The 21246-nt window shown below is 42.1% G+C and overlaps 1 protein-coding gene across 3 annotated transcripts in view; it reads right to left on the reverse strand.

Annotated features, from left to right (window-relative positions):
- UPF2 (UPF2 regulator of nonsense mediated mRNA decay) overlaps positions 1–21246 on the reverse strand; it is a 122796-nt gene that overhangs the window by 74421 nt on the left and 27129 nt on the right. For 2 of the 3 annotated variants that reach the window (XM_073619493.1, XM_073619492.1), the window contains exons 5-10: positions 20817–21014; positions 19104–19253; positions 18749–18852; positions 11303–11388; positions 10218–10326; positions 5997–6110 (exon numbers count right to left, since the gene is read on the reverse strand). In XM_073619493.1, coding sequence (XP_073475594.1) covers positions 5997–6110; positions 10218–10326; positions 11303–11388; positions 18749–18852; positions 19104–19253; positions 20817–21014 — 761 coding nt within the window. The remainder of the gene's footprint in view (positions 1–5996; positions 6111–10217; positions 10327–11302; positions 11389–18748; positions 18853–19103; positions 19254–20816; positions 21015–21246) is intronic. The other variant, XM_073619494.1, reaches the window with a different exon arrangement.

Raw genomic sequence — 21246 nt, forward strand, 5'->3', positions numbered from 1 at the left:
AAGGTTCTTCACCTTCATGCATAGAATGCATGAAGGTAAAAACACCTTTAGCCTTTACAACCACTTTAAAGGGCAGAGCTGGTATGGAGCATTCAATCTTAGGTACTTTGTACACACATAAATCAGGTTGTATACCCTTACATATACCCAGTAAGGGAACTATCCTCAGGTGATACACAGGAGTTGAAACAAATCTTCCTGCATAGCTGTACCCATTTTCTCTACATCCATTCATAGTCTGGAAATTATAAAGCTGGTCTAAGGGTTCCGAAAAAAGGGGAAGGAGAGCTGAAGTTACACTCTGCAGAGGTCTGAGAGCTGAATGGAGGGAAGAAACATACCCCATTCACACAGCTCACAGGAACAGAGCTGAGGCCGTCAATCAGCTGGAGATCCCTCCCCTATCACCTTTTTTTCTCTTGGTGTTAGGAAACATTGTCAGAAGTGATTCATGTAGATAGCACAGGAACAAAGCAGCAGACATAAATGGCACTTAGTGCTTTTACAACCACTAAAGGCTACAGCGGGAGCCTTTGGCTCCTGCTGCTGTCAAACAAATCCTGCAACATAAGAGCGGGGGGAGGGGCCAAGAAGCAGCATTGTCACCCTAAGACAGGACTATAGAACATCTCCCCCTCTCCATAACAAGGAGGGGGTAGGGGTCTGCAGTCCTTACAGATAGCTAGGCATAATGTAACCAATAAGAGTTGGCAATATCTCTGGCAGAATCAACTTTTTTTGTGCACTTATCAAAACAGATCTAACAAAATGCTTTCAAACGGTAAATTTTATAGACCAAAATCAGAGTAGTTAATTGTTAGGGTTCAGGGAGAAATTACCGCATTTATCGGTGTATAACACGCACTTTTTTCCCCCTTAAAACCAGGGGGAAATCGTGGGTGTGTGTTTTACGCCGATCCCCCTCTGATTGTGAGCGGAGGAGCGAGCGCCACCGATATCTATACATAGCCGAGTGTACTCGGCTATCCTCTGCTAGTTCTGCTCACAGTCACACCCAGTCCAGCCCTATGATGGACATAACACAACACAGGGACTGGGCGTGACGGTGAGCGGAGCTATCCGAGCCTAGCCGAGTACACTCGGCTATGTATGTATGTATGTATGTATATGGGCGGCGCTCGGCTCTGCTCACAGTCATGCCCAGTCCCGCCATTGGACCTGTGTTATTTCCATCATAGGGCGGGACTACGAGAAGATCCGAGAAGAGCCGAGATACAAAAGGACCGGCTCTGTGCATCTCGGCGGCGCCATTTTCAAACTGCAGTGACACTGACATGTCACTGCAGTTTAACTGCAGCCTGGGCAAGGCTGCAAATGACAATGACAAGGCTGCAGATGGACACTGACAAGGCTGCAAGGCTGCAAATGACACAGACAAGGCTGAAAATGACACTTGACAAGCATGCAGATGGACACTGATAAGGCTACATTGACGGGCATTTAAATGTAAGTTTTTTCCTTAAAAAGTTTTTGCCTTAAAATTCCCTCCTAAACTTGTGGTGCGTGTTATACGCCGATAAATACGGTAACTTTTGTAAAGAAAAAATAAAAAAAAATAAAAAAATAGGGATCCACATCTTTTTGCAGGTAAAAAAAAAATAAAAAAATTCAAGTTCAACTTACTGGTAACTTGTTTTCCAATAGTCTTTCAGGACAGCACCTGGAGAAATCACGGCTCCTCCTCCCACAGGAAACACATCAATCAAATCTTTAACAGGAGGACTCCACATTGCTTTCATCAGTGGTTTGTAGAGAACCTCCAGCCCCGACTGCAACACATAAGCACCAGTTATATCATAGTGTTACCACAAGAGAAACAAAAGGGCGGGTTACTGCTGTCCTGAAAGACTACTGGAAAACAAGTTACCGGTAAGTCTAACTTGAATTTTCCCAAAATGTTTTTCAGGACAGCACCTGAGAGGATAATTGAGACTTACCCCATTTAGGGTGGGACAACAGCCTGTAAGCCTGTTCCCCAGCCGTCAGGAGGTGTAACCTATAAGGTCGGGCAAAGGTCGTCAGACTCGTCCATGTAGCTGCCTTACAGATTTGTTCTGGGATGGCACCAGCTTTTTCTGCCCAACTCACCGCCAAAGCTCTTGTAGAATGAGCCCGAATACCAACTGGACTCTCCTGGCCTGTACGGAAAAAGGCCTCTGAGATAGCCATTCTCAACCATCTGGCAATGGTTCCTCTGGCAGCTTGCCTTTTTTTTTTTTTTTTTTTTTTTTTTTACTACCAGCAAATGAAACAAATAATGCATCTGAACGCCTAAAGTCCTTAGTGGCTTCCAGGTAACTTAAGACTGCTCTTAACATCCAAGGTATGGAATTCTTCCTCCTTCTTACCCAATGGATTAGAGCAAAACGTAGGGAAAAAAAAAATCTCCTGAGCTCGATTTTGGACCGAAGCGACCTACGGCAAAAAATTAGGATCCGTCTTCAGAACAATTCGGTCTAAAAATATATAAAAGAAAAATTTTTTAAAAATGGCTCCCCGAATGACAAGGTTTGCAGTTCATCAATTCTTCGAGCTTTCGTTATAGCCACTAAAAAAAAAAAAAAAAGTTTTTCAAAGTAATCAGTCTCAGGGAGGCTAAATTAATGGGTTCGAAAGGTTCCCTGGTCAGGGCCTGTAGAACGACGGATAAGTCCCACTTTGGACAACTTCTGATCACTACCGATCTGGACCGGGTGAGAGCTTTAAAGAATCTGATCACTAAGGGTTCTGATGAGATAGATTTTTGCAAAAATACCCCCAGTGGGGCAGCTTGAACTTTGAGGGTACTGACAGCTAGGCCCTTGTCCGCTGCTTCTTGCAGGAACTCCAGGATAGAAGAAATCTCTTTTAAGGATCTGCCAGATGCTGTGCACCAGGAGTTGAAAACTTTCCAGAAGGGAGTGATGAGTATTGTTGTCGTATCCTCTTTCCGGATATTCCTTATGACCTGAGGGATAAGCTGAAAAGGGGAAAAGGCGTAACTGTGCGCCAAAGCATCTACCCCCAGTGATGACTCGTTTCTGTTCAGGGAGAAGAAAAAAGAGACACCTGTGTATTTTCCACAGTCGCAAAGAGAGCCACTCTTGGCCTCCCCCATTTCTTCATGTTCATATGGAAGATATTTGGGTTCAAACGCCACTCCGCTTCGTATACCTGGGTTTCTGCTGAGGAAGTCCGCTACCCTGTTAAGAGTCCCTTTTAGGTGGACCGCGGACAAGGATAGAGTATGGAGCTCTGCCCATCTTAGAATGCTTCCTGCTATAACACTGCTTCTGGTGCCCCCCTGTCTGTTTATGTAGGCCACCGTTGTGGCGTTGTCCGGCAGGATCTGTATATGCAGTCCCTGAAGTTCTTCGGCAAACATCAGTAAGGCCATTTCTATTGCCTTTAATTCCTTCCAATTTGGAGGACCCTACTGCTTCTCATCTGCTCGACCATGGCAGACCTGCTGAATACCTTTCACCACCAAAGACTCCTTGGTGGGGACCTTCACTAACGAGTCCAGCGAATCTTGCTGGTGATCCCAGATTTTTAACAAAAAAAAACTTTGTAGAGGTCTGAAGTGGAGCCTTGCCCACTGAACTGCCAGTATGGCAGAGGATGGACAGAAGCTGAATGGACTGTAACGACACCATTTCCACCAGCTTTTTCTGTTTTTCTTCTGGAAGAAAAATCTTTTGCTCCACTGAGTTGATATGGAGACTCAAGAAAAACACATCCTGCGCTCATCCTATAGATTCTAGGTGAGCACAAGCTCTGACCAAGTTCTTCTGAAGCATTTCTCTGGTTTGAGCGTAAAACAGCAGGTCGTCCAGTTAAGGAATCACTGAGATTCCTTTTAGACACAAAAGATGCTAATGCTTCGGACATTACCTTCGTGAACACTCTTGGAGACAATGACAGGCCAAATGGGAGTGCTCTGAACTGCATGTGTACCACCTTCTTCCCTACTTTCAGTGCCAACCTTGGATATTTTTGGGACCTGGCAGCAATAGGTATGTGGAGGTAGGCATCCTGTAAGTCTATTGATGCCATGTAGCACCCTTGGGATCAGGAGGTTTTTGACTGAGAAAAATGTAATCCATCTGAAATCTTCTGTACTCTACTGATCGATTTAGCATCTTGAGATTTAGGATGAGATGGAATTTTCCTGAGGATTTCTGAATGAGGAATACGTGCGAGTAGAACCCCTTGTAGGGACCGGAACAATGACTCTCTGGGATCTCAGTTCCTGGATTAGGGACTTCATGGCGAGAGCCTTGGCTGGATCCCTTGGGACGTTTGTCACCAAGTATCTTTTTGAAAGTTCTTCCGTGAATTCGATCACGTATCCCTGGGAAAGCATGTTTACAATAAACTGGTTTGATTTGATGCCTCTCCACTGTGGAACAAAAACCCACAGGAGAAAACGGTCCAGAATAACAAGGATACAGTCCCTTACCTTGGCCTTGCTGGTGCCTTGACTTGTCCCCCTATCCGCTGCATTGTTCTCCATAGCAGAGTGCACTGCGGTCGCGTGGTTTGCAGAGAAGCCGGTTCCTGGATTCCAAAATGCTGCCGCGCTGATCAGGAACCGGAAGTTTAAAAAAGGCACCAGGTGACCCTGCCCTCTCCCCCTGCGAAATGACACCACGCTCTCGACTCGAAAGCGCTACTTCTTCCTGTACACTGCACAAGACGTGGCTGAGGACTCTCCTTGGCCACCAAAACAACGGCGGCTGTTCAGCCATGCACCGCCGCCATCTCGCGATGCGGGCAGCCAGCGAGGACCACTGCAAACCGCAAATCTGAGGAAAAAAAAAAAAAAAAAAGGGCAGCACTCCCAGGCAGTACAGGCTCTCCTCAAGCACGTAAGGGGAGAGGGAGCAAATGGGACCATCCAGCAAGAGGCAAGTAGGAGGATAACTCTCCTAGCAAAAAAACTGACAAGTGAGAACCTTTCGTCTCCCAGGAAAGCCCTTAGAGATCATGGTTCTTACCAGAAATGTTCCTCTGGCTGGAGGAAACACCAAAAACTGATGAAAGCAACATGGAGGCCTCCTGTTAAGATTTGATTGATGAGGCGTTTCCTGTGGGAGGAGGAGCCATGATCTCTCCGGGTGCTGTCCTGAAAGACGTTTTTGGAAATATGCATTAATTATAGTTTTACATTGTAGCCTTTAAAACATTGCACTTGCAATCTGCAATACATGGATGCTGCAGACACTCAGTAAGCTGTCTGCCTGTTCCCCCCGATATGGGCAGGCAGTTACTGAATGGCAAGAACATGGACTATGGACATCAAAGGACTATGAGAGCATTCACCAACGCCCTTCACTGAGAACTACAAGCCTTCAGCCACAATGTCTGACGGTACTTGTAGTCCAATTCGTTCACAGGAAACCGAGTAAATGAATGACGCTGTTGAGTGGTCGGAGACCTGCATGGCCGCAATGTTTATAAGCAGTGGGCCAGAAGGAGAACTTTACATGCTACGCCTTAAATATAGGTGTAACATACTCCTGAAGGTGAAGGCCTTTAGCATGCCCTTTAACCCAAATGGGAAAAAAACACAATTTCTATGAAACACGAGTGGGGTAATTCTGCTATGCATTAAAGCGAGTGTAAGAAAAAGACAGACAGGGTCCATGATGCAACATAAGCTTCCCTATTATGTACTCTGGGTTTAAACTATTTTAATTTAGTGAAGAGGGCAAACACAGACATAGTTTAAATGTGTCAGGCACTGGAGCTGCTGTACCACTGCAATCAAAGTCAGTTAACAAAAAGCGCAACTTTAACATAGTATCCTGGTGCACTATTAGACCAGACTTCTTTAACTAGGAAGTCAAACTGTAAAACATTTTTAAAACTGGATTAATGCAAAAGATTATTTTAAATGAATACAAACAGCAAATTAAGTAACGTGACTGCCACACAAGCATACTTTGCAGCAAGGAATACAATACAAACTGTATGAACTGCAAAACACAAACCTTTAAACAATGTACAGTGTCTGTTTTACTGAACATTTTAAACTTGGCAAGCTCTCCAATGAATCTCACGGTTTTGTTCTTTGTTTCAATATTTATCTGATCCTTTTTTCTTACCTATGGAAACATGCAATAAGTTTCAGAAGTTTAAGAAACATACAAGATTTAACTCATAAATTTTACCCTAAATTTTATTTTTGTAATCAATAGTTATAGCTGAACTCCAGCCTTACTTTCAATCAGTTTTGCCCACTCCACTATACACTAAAACGCACTCGATTTCACTGCACTGAATTTGAGAATTCAGCCGGTTAACCTCATTTTGAGGCTGGAAGACATCCAGCAAACTTTAACCCAATCCTCCTTTGAATGACAATTGCGTGGTCACACTGTACCGAAGCAAAATTATCAGTTTTTTGAGACAGAGCTTTCTTTTGGTGGTATTTAACCATGGCTGGTTTTTTTTTTTTTTTTTTGTTTTTTTTTTTTAATTGCTAAAACAAAAAGAACCCAAAAATTAAATAGAAAATAAAAAAAAAAAAAAAAAAAAAAAAAAGGTTTCTTAGTTTCTGTTATAGAATTTTGCAAATAAGTAATTTTTATCCTTCACTGATATGCGCTGCTGAGGCTACACTGACGGCCAGTGAGGAGGCTACCACTGACAGACACTGACGAGGCGGCATTAATATGCAGCACTGATGGGCGCTGACAGGCATCACTGGTGGACACTGGTGGGGCTGCACGGATAATCATTGCACCGATTATCAGTGCAGATGCCCTCACTGAGAAAAGCCGCTTATCAGCTCTCTTCTCCTCACACGCTATTAGTGATCAGAGAGGAATACCGATAATGGGCACTTCCTAGTTACACTGATCAGTTGTGACGTCACAGGCTCTTTACCGTGATCGGTTATGCGGTGTGTTCGAGCGTCACACCGCACCACAGATCGGGGCATGCACGAGTGGCCATTCCGAAGGATGTCATATGACGTCCACTCAGAACAATGAAACCCCCACCCAGCCGTCAATCTGCTATAGGCCAGACGAGAACTGGTAAAGCTCTAGATTTTTTTTTTTTCTTTAATAGGATATTTACATATTTTTTAATAAAGCCTTGTATAGTATATACTACCTGGTCCAATTAGTAGCATCTTTTTGGGTTCCTTTCAACCCTAGTTTGTAATTTGCTTCCTTTAAGGTTGCTGGACTCCTGGTACCCACCTGGTGATTGATGTAGGCCACAGCTGTGGCATAGTCTCAGTGCCCCCTGATTGGGTATCTCTGAAGAATGGGGTCCAATGGTGCAGAGACCTCTATCTCTAAGCTGCATGATGATGATGATGGGTTACAATGTTCCCTGAACTGTGATCGAACGAAACACTCCTTAATCACCTTCCATTAGTATGGTAGAAAACTTCCCCTTTGTCATGTATATTGTTATTATTATAATAATACAGGATTTATATAGCGCCAACAGTTCACGCAGCGCTTTACAATATAAATGTGAGACAATACAGTTATAATTCAATAAAATACAAGAGGATTAAGAGGGCCCTGTATATGTATAGGTTAGAAATCTACTAGAGTTACACAAATCGTTAAAAGATAGCAATCTCGATTCAACCCCCACACAATCTTAACCCGACAATTCCCGATTCTATGTGACAAGTGCAGAGCCGCTCAGAGCTGTAAAAAAACAAAAACAAAAAACACAAACAAAAAAAAAACCTGGCAATGTTTATCAACATTGCTCAGAGCTGGGAGATAGAGAAGATATACAATGTATCTCTCGGTTCTTTTAGATCAATTGAATGAACTTGTGTGTAAATTAGGTCAGTTTAACCACTTAAAAAGACCAAACCTTTTTCTGACACTTGTTGTTTCCAAGCTAAAAATCAGTATTTTCTGCTAGAAAATTACTTAGAACCCCTAAACATACATTTTTTTTTTTTTTTTTTTTTTAGCAGAAACCCTAGAGAATAAAATTGCAGTTGTTGCAATATTTTATTTCACACTGTATTTGCACAGCGGTCTTTCAAACGCATTTTTTGGGAGGGAAAATTTTTTTTTTTTATTAATTGAAAACAGTAAAGTTAGCCCAATTTTTGGTATAATGTGAAAGATCATGTTACACCGCGAGAATCTTGAGAGAATCGTGATCTCTATTCTAAGCAAAAAAAACGTGATTCTCATTTTAGCCAGAAACGTGCAGCTCTAAAATCTACCAAGCTGGGGTGGTTAGAGGCAAAGGTAGCAAATGGCATGTCTGTTCCAGGGCAACAGGATGTTGTGTTGGAGAGGCCTTTAATGGAAAAAGTTACTGAGAGACCAGCTTGTTTTCTGGAGTAAAGACTTGCTTGAGCTGTGTCTACAATATGGTCCAAGTATTCCAGGCCAAAAGAAGGTTGGAGAGCTAATTTTTGAAAACAGATTACCCAACCAACAGCCTGAAGTAGCTGAATTGTTCTATGGATGTTTGGAGAAAGGTGGAATGGACAGGAGTCCTTCAGAAGAAAGTCATCTAGATACCCTGTGACCTGAACGTCTTGAATTTGCGAGGGCCAGAAAGGGTGCAAATACTTCTGTGAATACAAGGGGAGCAGAGAATAGACCAAAAAAAAAAATCAGTGTTTGTCTTCTACTGTGACATGCAGAAAGTGCTGATGAGGTGGGTCAATGGAAATATAGGAGATAAGCATCCTGAATGTCTACGGAGGATAGGTATTTCTCTGGTCTCAGAGAGGCGTTAACCAACCTTGCAGATTTCATACAAAACTTTGGAATCTGAAAAGCACGTGTTCTGGGATATTAGGTCGAGGATAGGATTAATATAACAGGTAATTATGAGGTTCAGGGCGGTGTGCAAAAATGACTGTCCTTGAGCAGATTTTGGTTGATTTAAGTGAAGGAAGCTGTTGAGAGTAGAGTTTAAAACTAAAGATGCACCGATACCAATATCAGAGCCAATACCAAGCATTTGAGCGAGTATAGGTACTCACCCAAATGCTCTCGATAACGAAATGGATATGAATGGGCGCAAATCGCACTACAAAGAATCAAATGCAATTTGAACAGGAATGCGGTGCGATTCCTGTCTGAATCGCATTCAATTTCCCCCACTGCGTGTATGTAGAAAGGGGTCAAAGCGCCATCTAGTGGGCAGTTAAAAAAAAAAAAAAAAGAAGGTTAGAACCGTACATATTCGGCCACATGAAAAATAATCTACATAAGTGTCCCGGTCCCGCCAATGGTAGCAAATTAGGGCCCCTGGAGGTGCTCAGGGGGCTGGAGAAGATGTAGGGGCGGTCCGCCCCCAAGCGGACATTGCATGTGGCCAGATATATACTGAGAGTTCTAACATTTTTTTTTTTAAACTGCCCACTAGATGGCACTTTAATCCCTTTATATATACACACACACACACACACACACACACACACACACACACACACACACACACACACACACACACGGGGGGGGTGGTATAGAAGTAAACTTGGTGGTTTTGTGTTCCAAGTCTTGCACTTGCACTGAAAGAAAGGGCTGAAGTTTGATTTAAAATTTAAGGGCTGGGTGAACACGGAGATGCTCTTCACTATGGAGGAGGCAGACGCTGCCCCTCCCTTCCCCAAGGAGGGGGATTTAGGAACCTACTACTGTGGAATAATTTGATTTTGATGTCTGATGAATTTGTCAAGTGCCTCACCAAAGAGAAAAACCCCTTCAAAAGGGTATAGGAGTGAGGTGTCTTTTACAAGCAGATTCAGCTGTCTAGGCTTTTAGCCACAAGATTCTGTACATAAGGGCCATTCTGGATATCTGTGTCATGACATTCTAGGGTATCAATGACATTGCTTATAATTGCTCCACCAAAGCACAGTCCTGGGAGACAGAATGCTTTTGGTTGTTCACTGCCCAGTGTTCAATTAGCAGTTGGATAGACAGAAATTGCAGTAATAGCTGGTTGCAGACTGGGGCATGAGAGAATAAAGTGAACCTTTAATAGCCTCTTAAACATTCTGTCAGCAGCATCATGGAATGAAGGAACATCTTCAATAGGTACAGTAAGACATCCAAAATAGATGGCAGCAGCTACTATGAGAACAGTCTACCTTTTTGTGAACTCTTTTTCCACTGCCTACATCAACTAATGTCTGACTAGACACCCATATGTACACACTTATATGCAAGACCTTTAAAAACAAACTGGAAACTCCAACTTACATGAAATCGGAAATCCCCTTTTAACATAGAACAAAGGTCTTCTGCCACATCAGACATGCATGGGTGCAATGTAGCAACCAATCGTGCGTAAAATGGCAACAGATCCAATCTAATAAAGAAGAGGTGGTTATCAAAATAGTTTTCATTATCCAACAATAACAGCAAACCAAGATATTTTTTTTAAAGTGTTGTCTAAGGGCAGGATTATTTCTCAGAACATCTACCTTACATGTCACAAATAAGGGCTATGTGCTGCAAGTGTGCAATGATGTCTGGATTTGAAACAGGCAAGTATATAAAGTATAGAACATTTTACACAAACAACAAAACACGCCACCCACACAGTCAAACTAAAAGTCAAACTAAAAAACTTGACATGTGAAGCGTTACACTTCGAAAGTTGATTTGCCAAAACAAAAACCAAATTTAAAAACGTGAACATCATTCATCAGTTTGCAGAAAAAAATGCAGCATCCTAAAATGTACTTTGAGTGCCCATTAACACTGCAACGTGGTGCGAGAAAACCCGCAGTCTGTGTGTGTTTCCCGCACTGTGTTCCAAGCACACTGGGGGTGTCATCTGCTGCAGGGGTCAATAGATTCCTAACGACACCCAAAACGCATCGCAAAATGCAGTGCGTTTGCCTGAACCGGATCGCATGGTACCCAGCGTACCATATGATCCAGTTGGAGTGTGTTCTTCAAAATAGTGCATGCACTACTTTTGGTGCAATACAGTGCAATTTCACCCATTCAAATGAATGAAATGAAATATTGCATCACACTGAAATCAGAGTCGCCGCACAGGAACGTGTTTACGTGCCTGTGTGAACTGGCACTTACAAGCCCTTGAAGCCTGTATCCCCCATTTAGTCTGATTACATCTCAAGTCCAGGTAAATGGCTAAACCCACAGTTGAAATACAAAATATATATGACCTGTTTTATTGGCCAAATGATTTGTAATTCTGTCTAGCAATTCTGGTGTTTCATACACTTCTGTCAGATAGCACAGTCAGGAAGAGGTTATTTTAGACACTGTATAGAACCTTATAATCTCACTAACATGTTACATTTCAATATTACCTTTGCCTAGGAACAATAAAAAGTGCTCGAACCAGTTTCCTTCGGTTTGCTTTGGTGTTCATATTCATGCAGAAATCCATTGCAGCCTGAAATTGAACATGAAACCATGTCATGGTTTGTTGAAGGTATAAAGCCTTTCTGGGCAATTGTCAGTTAGCAAAAATAAATAGTAAAAAAATTATATATTTTTTTCAGACAAAAACTAGAACAAAGATAGCACTAAAGCAAAATGAATTCCCTCACATCTAAATGCTGGTTCAAAGAAAGGGTAGCATCTTAGAACAAACATTCAATCTAGAAAATAGAGCACATGCAATAATTGTTGGTTAATAGCGCTGCTAATGCCAAGAGGGACTTCCTGAATCAAGAAAAACCCTTCATCTTCAGAAAAGTGTAATTGCGGCACATGGATTTCAATAAAGCAATGCTGACCTGCTACCTTAGAAAACTTTTGTGATCAACTACTTTTAAGGCTGTGTCAGCACTTGTGGAGCCAACTGGTGTGATTGAGGGCCTCTACTTGGTATGAACCTCAGAAACCTTGATCTAAGATCCTTCAGGAAACACGAAGGGATCTTTATTGGCAGGGTTGGCAATAAGTAAAGGAGTCTGGGCATCACGTTCATCTTTATAATGTTTGTCCTTCCAAACCAAGTAAAGGCCTCCCTATCCCATCTCCTAAAGTCTTGTTTAATTTGTCTTAGCATCGGGGCATAGCTTAATTCAAACACTCTACTAAGCTTCTTAGGAATTTTAGTCCCCAAGTAACTTATATGGGAGTCTGACCATCTAAAATTGAATTGTGACTTTATCTGTTGTATTTCAGGTACCTTCATTTCCAACCCCATGGCTTCGGATTTGGTGTAGTTCACCTTATAATTTGCTAAATCCCCATAGTTACTTATCTCCCTTAGGAGAGATGGAAGGGATATAATTGGGGAAGTTACAAAGAAAATCAAATCATCGGCATAGGCTGCCAGCTTATGCTCTTCTCTTTCTGTCTTGATACCATTAATGTTGGGATTGGCACGTATTTTCCTTAGAAAAGGCTCCAATGTGAGAATAAAGATAATTGGCGATAAGGGGCAACCCTGACGCGTTCCATTTCGTATCCTGAAGGGGTCCGACAATCTGTCATTTACCTTAACCCTCGCACTTGGGATTGAGTAAAGGTTTGAGAACCAGCTCAGCATTGCTATTGGGAAAGTCTTGTTGCATTTCTCACCAGGGACAGACCATGTGGTGGAAAAACTACAGAGAGATAAAACAGGCAATGGACACACAGGCAGTGAAAGATTATTTTTAGACAGATCAAGGACTGTCAACACTAGAAATGAAGCAGTTAAACAAGCCGCATTCTGCACATTCTCAGCACCTGTCTGTCTTTGTCACTGTACAGATAAGACAAATCTGAAGTGTGCCAGCGCCACCTTTCTAACTTTATCCTACATTTCCTGCATCTCCCCATCCTACCTCCTGTCCCCTGGTATAGCCTTTTAGTAGCCCCACAACATCAAGCCTCCTACAACCTTTATAGATCAATATGAACCTTGACCCTGGAAAATTCTGGAGAACGATACTGCACACCACCATGATTTTAGAACCTTGACTACGGTCCACTATAGTCCTGTTTTTGCATCATATGTCTATGCCTTATATTTATTATATTTCCCTGTAATAGATTGTTCTGCAATTAAAAATATATATATATTTTTTTCCTTTTAGGTTCATCTACAGCCTTGTTCATTGAACAACCTAGAATAAAAAAAAAAAATGGAAGATACTGTAAATCTGAATTATAGGTATTCACTGAAAACCAGTTACCTATAGTATGTGAAGGTATACAGTCTGACTGAACATATTTGGCATCTCATGAATCCATTCCTATACAGGACCAATAAGTATTCTTCTACAAAGTCATGTTTTACATTTTGTAAATTAAAGAATTTTATATATAACACATTTTATTTTATCGTTTAAAGTGGAACTATAGGCAAAACTTTTTTTTCCCCCCATTTTGGTTTACGCAAGGGAGGATTACAACCCGTCAGGTTGTTTTTCGCCATCTGTGTCCCATTGTGGAGGTTTGCCTTCACTTCCTGTCCCATAGCCAATCAGGAAGTGAGAGGAAATACCTTGAAATAAAAAGGGAACTTCTTGGGGACCCCTAGGTCCCTGGAACTAGTATCAGCATTGGAAGATTCTCCCTCTATTACTTTTCTGGGGACAACCCAAATTTTGGTGTATTCTTTTACTTTCACTTTCAATGAGAATGGTAAACAGGACAAATAGAGAGGATAAATATCCTGAAAGGGGGCACAGACAGCAGTAGAAACTGACAAGTGTTCTAATCCCTCTCCCAAAAAAAAAAAAAAAAAAAAAAAAAAAAAACACGACATTGCCTTTAGTTATACTTTAAAACTGAAAATACTTTTTAAAATTTTTTTCCCAGTCAGCTATATCTCAATAATCTTGTATTCTCATATTCAGCCAGAGGAAGGCGTTCTCTGGATTACATTTTACTATTTTCCAGGCTCTTTCTAGCTCCTTAGAAAAAAAAAACAAAAAACAAAAAAACACACCACCAACCACAAAACACACACCCCTACTGTTTACAGATCTTAAGGTCTCAAGCTGAAATGTCCACACATGTGAAACACACACAAGTCCTAACAGTGGCTTATCCTGTTTCTGAAACTTTGGAGTTGCCGAAAAAAGGCAATTAGAGGAATTATAGATCCATTACAAGGAAAAAACAATTGATCAAGCAAATTCAAAAATTTGCCGTGACCGCTATATATATTCTACAATTGACAGAACAATGCCTCTCTGCATCTCTTCCTCGTCCCACAAAGCTATAGTGTAAGTTTGACAGCCACTTTGTGGTCTCTGGCTGAATATGACAATACAAGATTATTGAGATATAGCTGACTGGGAAAAAAGTATCTTGCTACCACTTCTGACCATCCTCCTAAATCCCAGTCACAATCCACTTACATCACACAGTACCTTTCCCTTTGATCTGCCTCTCCTTAAAGCAGAAGTAAACCCATCCATAAAACAGTTTAATTTCCGGCACGTGCCGGAAATGTAACACTCCCATTGGTTGTGCTCTCAACCAAACTGTCAAACCATCCAATGGCTGGTGTCATAACTGATCATATGTGCAGCATCATGGCAGTTGTAGATTAAACAGAGGCAGAGATGGCAGCTTCCTTGGCTGAAAATGATAGGGGGGTTTACTTACACTTTAAAGTGAAATGGACAGTCAGATATTTACCGATGCTGAACAGGATTAAATTATGTTTAAAAATTTTAAAAAAAGAAAAGAAAAAAGGAAAGTCCCTTCTTGAGGTCTGTAGCTACAGGCACTCTGACACAATTCACCCTAAATTACACAGGCAGAAAGAATTAAGTCCTTCTCTTTGCTAACACAGCTTCCTTTCTCTCCTCAGTGACCCTACAGTTCTTTTCCTTCCAACCTCGTGATCAATAGCTTGGGTCAAAAGTGGTAACGTGATACACAGATCAGCTTCATCAACAATAGTCGCACAGGGGCAAGAATTCCAGCAAGTTGGATGGTAATTGCCAGCAGACACCCATCTCCCACATTCCCAGAGGTATGCAAGATGACAGCGCCCATAATGTCACAACAGAACTGTGCTTTGCGTACATATACATGGCCAATTTGTGTTTATATAGTACTGTAATATCCTACAGTATTTGCTGATATTGTTAAAGTGGCAGCAGTTTGTGTTCTGAGGTGGTCACAGGTTTCTTTTAATGAGTTGTGGAAAAAAGATTGAAGGCCAACAAAAGTTTTGGTTTCTGTGCATCAATGTGCAAAATAAATGTTCTAAGGTAATTTTACATTCTCCTGATCAAGTTTTTAAATTTACAATACATGCAAGTGTTATACAAGTGTGATCATCATCAAAAGTCCAATTTTCTTTTTAGTTTACCGGTAATATACTTTTCTCTGAGATCACAGGACACAGTATCTTCAAATCAATTACAATAGTAAGAATCACAATCCATTACGACGCTGCCACCTTAAAGTGATTGGACACTGGAAAACACCTCCTATGCATAACCCATCCATCCCAGCTAGGCAAGGCTTCAGTTTTTGTGGAAAGCTATGAACCACAAAAGGGGGGGGGGGGGGTCCCTGTGCCCCATGATGTATTCCTAGAAAAGGATTTTACAGGTAAACCAAAAATCCAATTTTCTTTATCATACATCTCCAGACATCCACTGCGAACGCTCAAAGATCCCTGGTCCTGGATGCAAATTTGTTCAGCTTTGCACTGAACCTGGATGCCAGAAAGTCCACAACCAGAGTTCCTCACCTTTGGCAGAGGTCCTTGAACACCTTTAGGTGAAGGAATACAAACAACTGTGTCCTCCTATCCCAAGTTGTCAAGATATTCTGTTGGAGGGGCCTGGAATAAAACAAGGCATTGCCTCAAAGGGGATTACCAGCTTTCCCACAACCTATACACAGACAAATTGAGGGATTTATCAGAGTTTTGCGCAAATCCACCTCAGCCTTCATAGCAAGGCATTTGTCCAGAGGGAGAATCACTTTTGCTTGGAGTGTGTACAGCATCAGTCAAAAAAATTGCAGCTTTTGGATTGGGATAACTGACTGGCTGACTTTTAAAAATTCAGAACCCATCCAAACCTCTCCAGAGTTTGCACCATCCATATCACCCTAAGCTCCAGAAGCAGAGTGGACTGCTCTCTCAAAAGCAAGTTGTCCAGGTAACCTATGAAAGGTTAATCTGGGAGCAGTGGACAGGCTGAACAGCAGAGCCACAAAGTGAAAGTCTTCCACCACCGCAGGAACCTTTGGCGAGTTGGGATAGACTGGAGAGTGCAGATAAGCATCCTTGATATCTGTTGATGCCAGGAAGTCTCCTGTTAGAGGCAGGTAACCACTGACTGCAGGGATTCCATCTGGAATTTCTGTACTTGGAGAAACCGGTTTAGTCTCGGGAGATCCGGGATAGGGTGAACATCACTGTTCAGTTTCAAAATTGTGAAGAGGTTGGAGTAAAAACTGCAAAATTTGAAGAAAAAAAAAAAAAAAAAAAAAGCTCTTTGCAGATTAAAAAAAAAAAAAAAAATTGGAAGCATAAGCGAGCCAAAACTCATCCACAATCTCCCCCTGCCAAACCTTAATGAAGGTCTACAAATTTCCCCCCGCCAAAACAAGTGGGGGTGCTCCTTCATTGCGAGTTGGAATTTTCCTCCTGACTTAGAGGGCTTAGGTGTCCAGGTCTTTTTACAAAACTGGGAGTGGAGTTTGGGCTTGGATGCCAAGGTCTGAGGATGGTGAAAGGATTGCTTTTTTGAAGTAGAAAGCGTGGCAGGTTTTTGTAATGTAGGCTTCCACTACCTCTTAAGTGGCAACAGGGTACTCTTACCCCCAGTTACCTTTTGGATATAAATTATCCAAAGCAGGACCGAACAAATGCTCCCCTTGAAAGTGCAAGCGTTCAACATGCTTCTTACAGAGCAACTCCACTGACCAATACTTCAAATATAAGATTCTGTGCATGTGTACTGAGAAGACCCTAGTCAAGAAAGTTGTTAAATTAAGCCCTTTAAGGCTACCACTGAGAAACTAAGGACATATGGAAAATCTTCCTAGTATCTGCTCACCTCAGTATTCCCAATAGTATGGTCTCTCTTTCTCATCATGCATCGGGACCAAACTTTAAGGCTTTGGCACACTCCTACAGAGCTTCCCCCACCGGAGGAGGCTTTTAATAATGACTCTAGGCCCCTGGGCCGAAGCTTCCCTACATTCCAGGACCAGGTCCACTGAAACAGTGAGTCTTAATGAAATAAGTAACTGCTAAAAGGCATACTGCATTTTTTACTGAACCCACTTTTTTTGTCAGAATGAACAAATTGTCAGGGTCCAATTCAAATTAAATTAGAAAAAATAAACACCTTGAAAGGAGGATGAAATGAGGATGCACAATAATTAATTGAGGATGTTGAGGGGGATGCTATGGTCCAATCAATAAAACCTGACCCTCGGGTTCCTCAGGAGTCGATTCCTCAAGGGGAGTATTCTTCTACATTCCCTTACCCTGAAAAATGCTCACCCACCTTTACCTCGTCATCCGGGGATTTCTCCTCCAGAACGCTTCCACTTGCTACCAGGACAGTCCAAGTCAGAAAATATTCCAAAAAGCTGGCATTATAAACCAGCAAATGCAGATGAGAATTAACTAAGTACAAAGTAACTGGAGGAAGGTGCCCCAGAAGTAGCGGGAAGACCAGAGAAGTGGAGTCAGAGCTGCACTAAACTAACTGACCCCCAGGGGATACTGTGCAAGAGGAGCTGCGTTCAGGTTCCTCTATCGAATAAAAAGACCTGGGACCCCTCACCCCTTAAATCTGCTGCTCTCTACCGTCACTGAGACATGGCCTGCAGACTGTAATAATAGGACCTATACTGGGAACCAGTGGTCCAAGTCAGCTGAGAAGGCATTGTGCAAAAGCTGCACCAGTGCGCTGGATACTCAAACCTCGTATTTTCTACCACCCCCGCAAGTTAACTCCTTTAAAAAATATTTGCTGCATATTCCCACAGCGCCTCTGAAAAAAACTGCTCTGCTGCTGCCATATGCGATTTCCAAGATGGCTGCAGCCAGGGCGCTTCACCCATGATGTCCTGGTCATACTGCACATGCAGCCTAAACTGGCTGCAAGTGAATGCAGGAGGCAGAGAAAACACTTCTCCATTTGGCGCCAGGAAGCAAATGTAGAGCCGTAAAAATAGTAAAAAACATTGCAAATTAAAAAGAGCCCACAATACAGTCTTTGTCTCACCCGTGGGCGCAGATTGAGGGAAAGGGTACTAAGTAGGAACTAACACCCAGGGACTCACCATTCAGTGCTGCATGACCCTTCAGCGGTCCACAAGGACCTCTAGGGTCTCGACTAACCAGCTAGGGATCACTGCCCTGAAACTGTATAGCACAACGTCGGTCCATAAGACCATGACAACATCATTGCATAGGATCTTGTCCTGCAGTCCAGTGCCAACCATTGACAATACAGGCCTTCTCTGAACGTCCAGTGCAGGGTCCTGGTATCACTCCTCTGAGCGTAGTAAGCCATAAGCAAGGGATTTGGAAGAGTTAGTCTCCTAATCCCAGATGGAACAATTGACAAGCTAGTTATTTTTCCTGCAGAGACTGCACAGACTTTACAATCACCTAATATACTAGCAAAGAAACTGGAGCCTTGCCAAGCTGGGAAGGGTTATGTCTAGGAGGAATTGCCTGTCTTTTTTTTTAATCAGTTTCCATTCACCAGAAGTTGGCAGCATAACCCTACCGTAATGGATATGAAGATACCCTGTAACCTGGGATGTTCAAGAAAAAAAACAAAAAAAAAAAAAAAATACAGTGCTTTCAAAATTACCTTATCTATTAGATCCCGATTGACACAATTGGGCAACTGCTGTATAAATGCATCCACTATCAGCTTCAAATGAGAACCAGTGCTTGCTTCTTCATCTTCTTGCTCTGTTGCAGCAAAAATAAACAGATAAAAAAACGTAAATAAAAGTTTGAATGCACAATTTGAAATCTTTAACCCACCCTCATCGGCAATCCTTTCATTAATGTTCCTCAGCTCTGTGGTGGGGGAACAAAAATCCTAGATTTCAATGTTGAACTAGGAGCCTGTAAAAATGCAAGTCTGACATGCATACCCATTCCATTGTTTTGTTCAGACACTGTCAATTTTTTTCACCGATTTCTAAAAAAAGTCTCACCTTGTTCATCGAGGAGCTTTTTAGTTAAGTCTTCAGCTTCCTCTATACCTTCCAGCTCCATGGGATCATCATTTATTTCCAAAGCCTCCAAATCCAGTTCAAGTTCTTCTGTTGTGGAAACCTCTCTCTCTTTACAGTCTTTGGAATCTGCTAAAATACAACATGGAATCCACTTAAGACAGTAAATCTCAATAAGATCAGTTTAAAAGACAACCTGTCAGGATGTTTATTACCAGGCACAGCAAACTCAATCCAGCATTCAATGTGGCCCCTGTTAAGACTCATATAAGCAATGCTAGCTCCTGGGGTCAGCCACATCCTGGTTTGTAATACTACAGAACAGTCACTTCCCTTGGAACAAGTAATGTTTCTGGAAAGTCAGACGATGGAAGCCACTAGCACAGAATGTGACAAGTCATAATTGTACTGGACTACTTGCCTTTAATCAATACAGTCCCCATTAGGGAGAATCAAACTAGCAACTTCAAAGTTGACTGCAGACGCTACCAGACAATCCAAGTCAACACAAGAAGCCATGGACTATACCATACTAAAGTGTCCGATTGTAAATTCAAAGCAACACATGCACTAGATGAATTGTTCTAGCTCAAAGTGAGTTCCACCCGTTTTTTAGTTTATTAAAAGTCAGCAGCTACAAAAAAAAGTGTAGCTGCTGATTTTTTAATAAACAGACACTCACGTGTTCCACGGTCCAGAGATGCAGCCGCCCAGAGCCTCGCTCCCCTCCCCCTCCTCTCCATCATAGCAACTGTGGGCACATGGCCTTGACAGCTTACAGCTTCATGGCAGGGCGCGCACTGCGCTCTGCAATTGGCCAGGCAATATTTTGGGAACTGTGACGTGTCCGAGAAGATTGCAGGGAGGGGCCACCTTAGGGGAGAGTCGCCTAGGCGGCCAAGAAGCGGAAACAGGAAGCGGGACAGAAAGTCCCCACCCAAAAAAAATTACATGCCAAATGTGGCATGTAAGGGGGCGAGGAGTGCTTAAACCAGAAGTTGCACTTTTGGGTGGAACTCCGCTTTAACTCCCCCACCCCCCCCCTTTTAAACTGGGTGCTGAAATACATTTAACCGACTCCAACAGACTCTCCCCAGGGCCACTAAGTATTCATTGGCCCACCATAAAATAAATGCGGCATCACTTCCACAACTAGGCTGGGGAAAAAAGGACACAACTAAAGACAAAATAGGTGGAAGAAGAAGCCAGGCAGCAAGTTATTGCATATGCATAGGGCCCCCATGAAGCTGCAACTTGTAACAAGGGAAGACAACCAGGTTCATTGGTTGGAGGTTACTAGCACGTGACCCCAAAAGCCGACTTTTAACTTTAATGAGCAGTAGAAAACATACTGACTGTACATCACTGAACCCAAAGTATGTGCATGGAAGTATGTGCATGCTACCCTGCGCATCTGACTGGAATGTCAGGATGCTCCAGTCATCTGCTGGTAGTAGAGAGCATACAGGGTTTTGGCACAGTACAGATGCTGAAAATGGTAAGATTAAAAGTGTAAATGGGGGGCCTACAAATTAATCCAGATTTAAAAAAAGGCTGCATCTTAAAAAGTTTTAGGTTTATATAAGATTTGTTAGGTGGTTAAATACCTTGGCATATCAGAGTTAAGCCAATGCATGCAAAGTCCACTACAAGAAACTATTTGTTCAACAGTTTGACAAACTCTGCAAATGTTACCTTTTATGTCATCCTTTACAATATCCTTGCTTTGAGCGCTTCTTTCATTGTCCTTGAACAGAATTGCAGGGACAAATGCTTTAAGGTCAATCAAGTTTTCATAGAAGTTGCGAGCATCTTCATCTTCCCATATGCCTCCTTCCAAGTCAAAATCACCAGGTTTTCCAGGTGTGAATATATCAATGCCAGGCCCGTGCTCTGCAAAAGATGATTAAAACCAAGTTAGAAAATATATACTTTTTTTTTTTAATAAAACACACCACAAACATCGCAAAATCAACCTAGGAAATAAAATAATGACCAACACCAAATGCAATTGTTTTTCCTCTGTTAACGTAAAAGTGCAGGTGTTTTTCCTGAGGTTCTTAGCAAGAGGCAAAGGCAAGGATAAATGGAGATTGATATAGCAATCTAATTCCCTGGCATTTTC

This window comes from Aquarana catesbeiana, linkage group LG03 (assembly GCF_042186555.1).
Source record: "Aquarana catesbeiana isolate 2022-GZ linkage group LG03, ASM4218655v1, whole genome shotgun sequence".
Taxonomy (NCBI): Eukaryota; Metazoa; Chordata; class Amphibia; order Anura; family Ranidae; genus Aquarana; species Aquarana catesbeiana.